At 53.4% G+C, this 7,787-nt stretch overlaps 2 protein-coding genes across 2 annotated transcripts; one reads left to right on the top strand and one right to left on the bottom strand.

Moving 5' to 3' along the window:
* Nucleotides 1-343: 343 nt before the first annotated feature.
* Nucleotides 344-1,360, top strand: CCM_00871 (uncharacterized protein; the record flags this gene model as incomplete). The annotated part of the gene is made up of 3 exons (XM_006666030.1): nt 344-395; nt 713-919; nt 1,212-1,360. The coding sequence occupies 3 exons, from the start codon at nt 344-346 to the stop codon at nt 1,358-1,360; spliced, it is 408 nt and encodes a 135-aa protein (XP_006666093.1).
* A 4,529-nt stretch (nt 1,361-5,889) lies between these two features.
* CCM_00870 (methionine aminopeptidase, type II, putative) lies at nt 5,890-7,600 on the bottom strand (the record flags this gene model as incomplete). The annotated part of the gene is made up of 6 exons (XM_006666029.1): nt 5,890-5,952; nt 6,016-6,102; nt 6,158-6,322; nt 6,372-6,635; nt 6,696-7,486; nt 7,558-7,600. 6 exons carry the CDS (start codon nt 7,598-7,600, stop codon nt 5,890-5,892), a joined length of 1,413 nt encoding a protein of 470 aa, XP_006666092.1.
* Between the last annotated feature and the right edge of the window lie 187 nt (nt 7,601-7,787).

The following is a 7,787-nucleotide window of genomic DNA, read 5'->3' as shown; positions in this document are numbered from 1 at the left end:
CAAGTAGACCAGTCGTCTTTTTGCTATTTGACATGACAAGGTGAGGATGGTGAAGAAGAAATCTCCAAAAATCGCCTTTAATGGTATTAGGGATGACGCCTACTCTCTTGTACCTCTTGTTCATACAGTTTGACCGTCTTTACTCTGTAGTTAGTCGTGACCAAGCATCTTGGTCATCAAGATCCTTCTCATCCAAGGCATCCGTACGTGACAATAACTAGAGAGGCAAACTGAGCTTGGACCGTAGTGGTGGACGGAGGCAACATCTCATTCGTTCGTCGCGGGAGGGAGGGGGTATATCCCAGGACGATGCCGTCTTGAGTCTCATCACACCTCGCCTTTCATGCCAGCTCGGCAGTTGCGGGTTGCCTTTGGCCACGACGTCGCCTGCTGCAGTTGCCGATATATTGAAGTCCCCCTACCCTTGTCACCACCCGGACTAGTGACGGGTCTCATCGTTTTTTTTTTTTTGTCGTCCGAGTCCTCCTGGTGATGCGATGTGATGAGGGGGGTGGGGGAGTAGGAAGCGGGGTTTGCTCTCGACGAAACGCCCTTTCTTGATGATGATAGACGCCTGACCTGGGCTCTCTCTAGCTATTTTAGACAAACTGTTCGAAAAAAAAGTATATAATTCGCGGGAAGGCGCCTCACCCGCTTCATTTCTCTTTTTTTTTTTTCTTCTCTTCTTCTTCAACAAGGAGAAGCGCCCCAGTCTGGACTCTCATTCTTTTGGATGATGGGGAAAGCTGGGTGTCGTGGACCTTACTGAATAGACCAGGTTTTGCTTTCAGCCTCGTGTCATTTTTCTTTTACTCTTTGAAAAAGAACTCTTGCTTCTTCCCCTCTGCATTTCGACTTCGATTTCATTCCAACAACGAAAACAAAAAACACACAAAAAAACACAAAAAAAAGGGGTTCGGTTTGGTTCAGCTTGCAGTCTTGTTGACCTTTGCTCTTCCTCTTTCCTACCCACCTTTCCACCCACCACACTCACTCTCTGCATCACCAAAACACACAACGCTTTACAAAGGAATACAAAAAAAAAACGATAAACCCGATTCTTTTTTTAAAAACAAAGTCTTGCTTCGTTTGCTTTTCTTTTCTTTTGAATTTCTACACCACACAAAGCGGCGTCATTTCTACTACATCGCAATGCTTTGGCGGCTCACTTTTCCAACCTCATTGTCTGACACGCTTTGCTCTCCCCCCAGCGCATACAGCCAACAAAAATGAACGCCCAAATCTCGCGGGCCTGATATACTTCTCTCAAGTATTCATTTTTCCCAAAGACAGCCCCCCCCCCCTTCTTACGTGGACGGAACCTTTTCTCCACACGAAACACAGCGAAAGAAAGCCTTGATGTTTCTACATCTTTTCGGCGTTTCGGCAACCCTTTGACGACCTTTTTTTCATCTGCGAGTACGGGATGCGACGTTCTTTTAACGACGAGAAAAAAAAAAATCCAACGAAAATGTGCGGAAAAATATGACAACATTCTTAATGAGTTATTCTTGCTGATGGAAATGGGGTTTCCTTTTACACAATGTACTTTTAGTCACTCATCTTTTTGTCGGGAGATTTGTTTGATACTGCCTGCGCTCCTTTATGTACTGCATTCATCTGAGGAAAAACGGCCGCTTTAATAAGATTGGATTCTCTGTTCGCTTCACCTTACCACTTGTAAACGTGACTGTTTCGCACAATGTGCCATGTAGACCTCTGTATCACGCGTGAAAATCAACCGTCGTTCCGAAGAAGCAAAATCGCAAATCGTTATTCAAGCTACGTCTAATTTGACTATTAACTCATTATCATGTACAGGCACTGCCAGGCCACGGCATCCAACACTACTATGAAGATCCATTAAAAGGGGGTTCCTCCTCATTAGCCATATATTCCAATCTCGTAATACGGTTTACCGTTAGATAAGCAAGGCAACCATGGCCGCGGCCAATGCTTTCGCGGCGCCGCCTAGGTCGAAACCGGCAATGGCACCATTGACAACGACGGGGGCCGTGGCATTCGGGCTCCGAACCACCGAGGGTGAGACGGTGGCGACAGAACTCGAATGCACAGCACTTTTCGTGCTCACCAACTCGGAGCTACCGCCACTCGCGGGCGAGCTTTTTGTTGCGGCCGCCGTCGCCGACGAGGGTGTTGCGCTGCCCGTAGACTGGCTCGGCCCCGTTATAGCCAAGGACTGGCTTGATTCCTTTGCCGCTGAGGACGGGCTTGGTCCTGCTGTAGCTGCCGACTGGCTTGGTCCCGCTGTGGCCGGAGACTGGCTCGATGCTGTTGCAGCCGGAGACTGGCTCGGTGCTGTTGCAGCCGGAGACTGGATTGGTACAGGCCCCGCCGCCGCCGAGCGTGTCGCCGTTGTCACCGCGCTCGAAGGCGCCTCAGGGGTTCCCGGGCTCGCGCTCTGCTGCGCCGTCGTCTGGCGCGGGGGCACAGACGAGAGCTGAGAGTCTGGGCGGGGCGGGATGGCATGCTCCGGCATGGAGGAGACGGCGCTCGAGGTGGTCTTTACCGGCTCAGAGCGACTGCCCTTGCAATAGTTGTCATACTGCTGAAACTGCATAGTGACGTATTCTAACGTGATGCTGGCGTTGACGGACGCCGTGACGCAGTCCTGGCAATTTTTCAAGCCGATCTTAAACGCCGAGTCGGCCCGGCAGATCGGTTCTATCTTTCCTTGAGAAAGTACATTAACCGAGACGTTATTGCACTCATCAAGACATTCAGACGCTCTAGGTACAGCCCCAAGTTGGTTCCCACTCTGTGTGGTGTTTCCCCCAGCCGGGGTGCCCTTCCCTTCATCGTTCCCGGCACGGCGTTTCAACACCTCGCGGGACACGCCGAACTTCTCTGGGTCGAGGTTAAAGTAGCCGATATACGGGCGGTAGTGGTACTGGCCGTCGTCTGGCACGGCACGGCGCACCAGGGGCGGCGAGGGGAGGCATTCCTCCGGGCGGCACACGTAGTCGTCCGTCGGCGGGAGTTCGAGCACGTCGCAGCCGGCGGGCTTGGGCGGCGAGCAGACGGTGCCGGGCTTGCAGCCAAAGGTCAGGTCCGAGTTGGGATCGAGCGGGACGTGGCGTCCGCTCGGCACACTGCAGATCTTGTACTTGGGATATGGGCTTGGCGTAGGGTAGCTACTGGTGATTGTCGTGATGACAGGGTAGCTACTGGTGATGGTCGAGATGACGGGGTAGCTGCTGGTGATGGTCGAGGCAGGGTTGCTAAGAGTGACTGTCGAGGCAGGGTTGCTAAGAGTGACTGTCGAGGCAGGGTTGCTAAGAGTGACTGTCGAAGCAGGGTTGCTAAGAGTGACTGTCGAAGCAGGGTTGCTAAGAGTGACTGTCGAAGCAGGGTTGCTAAGAGTGACTGTCGAAGCAGGGTTGCTAACAGTGATGGTCGAGACGGGATTGCTGACAGTAATGGTCGAGACGGGTTTGGTAACGGTAATTGTCGGGACGGGGCAGGCGGCGGTGATTGTTGAGCCGGGATTGCTGACGGTGACTGTCGAGCCGGGATTGCTCAGGGTGATTGTTGAAACGGGGTAGCTGGTGGTGAATGTCGAGATGACGGGGTAGCTGGTGGTAAATGTCGTAGTAATTGTCGCCGTCGTGGTCGCCACGGTCGTCAGCGTCACGCTGTGGTCAACAGTCGTGGTGACGGGGTACCGAGATGTACGCGTGACGGTCGCCGTTAAGGTCGTTGTCACCCACTTTGTAACAGACTGGTTCACCGTCCGTGTCACCGTCGTATAGTCGACCAGCGTCGTGGGCACGACGGTGGGCACAATAACCGTTTTTGTGGACGTGTCGGTTCTCCATTCCGTGGTCGTGACAGTGTCGCACTCGGGCGCCGGTGTCTTGTACGAGTCAGTGCGTTTGCCCACGGCAACGGACACCTCGAGCAGCTTCGCGCCTGCCGGTGCCGGCTTCTTGGTGCAGCTATCCGCTGGTTAGCTTGGGTTCGCGATGGAGGACAAGAGGTGGAGAGCGTGCGGAACACGACATACTTGACTAGTTTGGTGACGGTGACGGGATAGGACTGACAAGGACAGTTAGCAAGACACAGACAGACTGGAAAGGATTCGCATGACGGACGGTGGTGAACGTAGACACGACAGTTTGTGTCACAAAGTCGGTGGTGTGCTGAACCTGGGTATCGTGCACCTGTAGCTGATGTTAGTCAAGCTTCGAGTTCATAGGCATTCATCACTGGCGCACAGTCTGCGTTTCTGTTATGGTAGAACTGTGATCAAGTTAGCAAGGCGCTATATCAAAAAAAAACCACGACTATTGTCTGCACGTACTAGTATGTTTCCTTGATTGTCGACTCCCAATTCGTGTGTTCGCAACACGCGTCACACGGCTTCCGGTAGCTCACACGGGCTTCCGTCATGACATTCCTCGGAACGAGGTCGATATTGGCAGACACCAACCCGGCGACACAGGCTGTCGCGAGCGCAAGAAACGTCTTCATCATGGTTCGGAAGCTTGTCTGGGAAGCGAACTGATGGTTGGGCCAATGCGGGTGGCTACAGCAGCTAGAGGATCAAGGTGTAACTCGATCAGACCGTGCAACGGACTCGGCTGGTTTTGTATCTTTTTTCACATGAAATTACGCCCGGAACCAACGTCGGATAAAATTACATCGGAACCAACGTTGGAAGAAAAGCAGCCCCCAGGCTGTCAGAAATGGCGCGTGCCGCGCTGCCGCGTGGCACCAGCCGTAATTACAAAGAGTCATTTAATAAGACTAAACAGAGGAAATAGGTGGCGAAAATGAACCCATGCCGCTGTGATTACTTTGGACGCCTTCCACGACGTGCCCCGGCCGCAGGCGTGCCATGCCTGCAGGCGGCCCGGGTTTCTGCACCAGGGTGGCCCTGCGGTGGTGCCATGGCCGACCGATATGACAGGCGCGCCCGCAAGCACACGTCGTTTTTTTGAAATTCAAATGCTGAGTTGGTCGCAAATCTAACCGACCATCGACAAATTGGTGGCTTAGGTGGAACAAGTTATGCACGCCAAGGTTGGTTGTGCTGTCGGCTAACAAGGCGCAGCTATTCGGTGTGGACGGGGGGCTTTTGGCGTACCGATACGGGCTGCAATATATTCGGGCTGAGATGCGGGGGACCCATCCAACAGCTTCAGATCAGGCTGTCAATCCGGACAAAAGTTCCAGAGCCTATTCTCGCTCTGGGAAATAAGACAACTTGATCCCGAGTCCTGCTGCAACAAGTCAGTTGGGAGAAACTAGGCTTTGTCTCGCCACATGGGCATGGACGAGTATTTCATATCCTCAACTCGAGTACTTGACAAACAAGACAGAGTGACACAAAACAGCGTTGCACAAGCACAAAAAGTCTCAGGTGTGGCGCACGGTCAGCAAACAACAGCCCGCATCTCGGGCCGCGTCGGCCACTCAGTGGCCGTGGTGGCGTTGTCTAAGCCTGATTTCTCAAGCCACTTGCTGCAGAGCCTTACGTATCTGATTGAGAATACTACCAATGTAGATCAATAACAAGACGTGCGTGCGGAGACGAGTCCGGTCCAGTAAGGCGACTGGCGCTTGTTTCAATTGACGACGAGGTCTAGTGCCTTGCCAAGCCATGGTGTTGAAGACCTTGGTTGGTTGCTTTTATCAAAGTCATGTTGGGTGTTGAAGTTCCAGTGCGGTGTTGGCACCGCGCTTGTGCGTTGAGAACGTTGAAGTCTGTACGCCTTCGGTGTTGCGACCGGTTGGCCTCTAACTAACTAGTAGGTCTTGGGATCCAGTGACAGCCTGGTGCAAGGGTTGTCAGTCAGTCACAATAGTCACAGCCTCCTTCAAGGTTTCTCAGTGACAGCCTGATGGCATGGCGGCCAGGGAGGCCTAGTAGTCGTCCCCACGACTAATAACCTCCTTGTACGATTCCCGAAGCAAAATCGTCTGTGCCTGATTAGCACCTTGCGCTTGATACATACATAGTAGCAAAGAAGGCTCTGGTTAGGCACTCACATGCTCGAATTGGGCTGAGTAAGATCCTGCAATGTCGACTAGTGGAGCATATGCGTCCAATATGCCATTTGCTACTAGGCAGTTCAGCTGTGACAGTTAGCATGTCGAAATTGGGTCTCGTTCTTTTGAGAGTGGACCATACTCCAGCGACGTAGCGATCGACCCCAAGGCGGTCCATGTATCGCCGCGCAAAGACAAGTGTACCGAAGTTCTCCTTGACTGTCCTCAACACACGGTTGGCAGAGGTAATAGGAAGGTTAACGCGCGACGGAGCGTCCTCATTCAACCCATACCCGTAAATGCCACCCTGCACACATGGTTAGCGGCGAGGCAACCAATAAGTAAGTGGCGCGCACCTCTTCTCGGGTGTAGCCACGGCCAGTTGATCCAAACGTTTCGATGGCAAAGACCTCACCCTCTTCCATCTTGGTCTCATCCGAGTGCTTGGTGAACGGGATCGTCTTTTCGCCGTGAATGTGGTAGTGCTTGATGTCATGTCCGCAAAGATTTCGAACCGGTTTCACAGGGTAGACTTTGCCACGAATCTCGACTTCGTAGCTCTCCATGGTCTCCTGAATGGCAGCGCTGACGTCACAAATGCGCACGTCTATACCTGCAGTCTACAGATGCACGTGTCAGAAGTGCATCATGCCTTTGGTCTCAGACGAGCGCTACTTTACCTGGATGCTGGTGTTCGTGGCGTCCTTGACGGCGGCCAAGAGATTATCGTAGGTCGGATTAAATGCCATGGTAAAGGCGCTGTCAACGATCCAGCCGTTGATGTGCACGCCAAAGTCAACCTTGATAACATCGTCGTACTGAAGAACTGTGTCTTTTTGCCCAGGATTGGGGGTAAAGTGAGCAACACAGTTGTTTAGCGAGAGACCAGTCGGGAATCCCAGACCAGACTGAAGAGAAGCGCCAGGCTCCAGACCCTGGTTTCCCAAAAGTGCCCTGACAGCGTCTTCGATGCCAACGGCGATCTCGGTCAGCGCGTGGCCCGGCTTGACCGTTTCTTGCACCCAGTGCCTGACTTGACGGTGGATCTCTGCCGACTTGCGATAGTTGCTGAGAAACGCGGCATCTTCCAAGTTGGGCCGCTCTTCCCGGCGCAGCTCCTCGGCTTGGACTCGCAGCGTCGTACCTGTAGGCGCATCGTACTTGACGAGCTGGCCCGGCTGGAAATGTCCAGATGGAACCAGTTCGTCTAGCGGGATACGAGGCGGCCAGGACTGCTTGGAGGCGGCGGACTTGTTCTTCTTCTTGGGCCGCTTGCGTTTCTTCTTGTTCTTGTTGTCCGAGGCGGCAGTAGGGGTTAGCGGGGCGGCGGCAGCGGCGGTTCCTGCCTCGTCATCCTCATCGCCGCCATCCTCGCCTCCGTCACTTCCCAGGCATCCGTCACCATCGCGAGAGATGTGGTTGCCTCGGGGCTCACCGCCAGAGGCGTTGGATCCATGGAAAGGCGGGGGGTCTTGACGAGGTCAGCAAGTAACTAGTTACTGGGAAAGATGCAATGGGCGATGTCTCATAAATATAGCGTACCTTGCCTTCCGGGATCCTCATCTTCCAAAGTCTTGGAGCCCATGCTTGCATACCTAGCCAATTGCGTGGGTTTTCGGTTGATCAGTCTGGTGTTGTGCAGGTCGGATATTTTTCGAGCCGAGTTCCGCTCGGGGCTGGAGATGATGGCGCCTGCGTCTGGCTGGTGCGCAAAGCTTTGGCCGATGCTAAAGGGTTTCCACGTGACGATTCTCGAAGAATACTAGATATTT

This window comes from Cordyceps militaris (genome assembly GCF_000225605.1).
Source record: "Cordyceps militaris CM01 unplaced genomic scaffold CCM_S00001, whole genome shotgun sequence".
In the NCBI taxonomy this organism is placed as follows: Eukaryota; Fungi; Ascomycota; class Sordariomycetes; order Hypocreales; family Cordycipitaceae; genus Cordyceps; species Cordyceps militaris.
The sequence above is the reverse complement of the archived record's forward strand: the minus strand, read 5'-3'. Positions and strand labels throughout refer to the sequence as shown.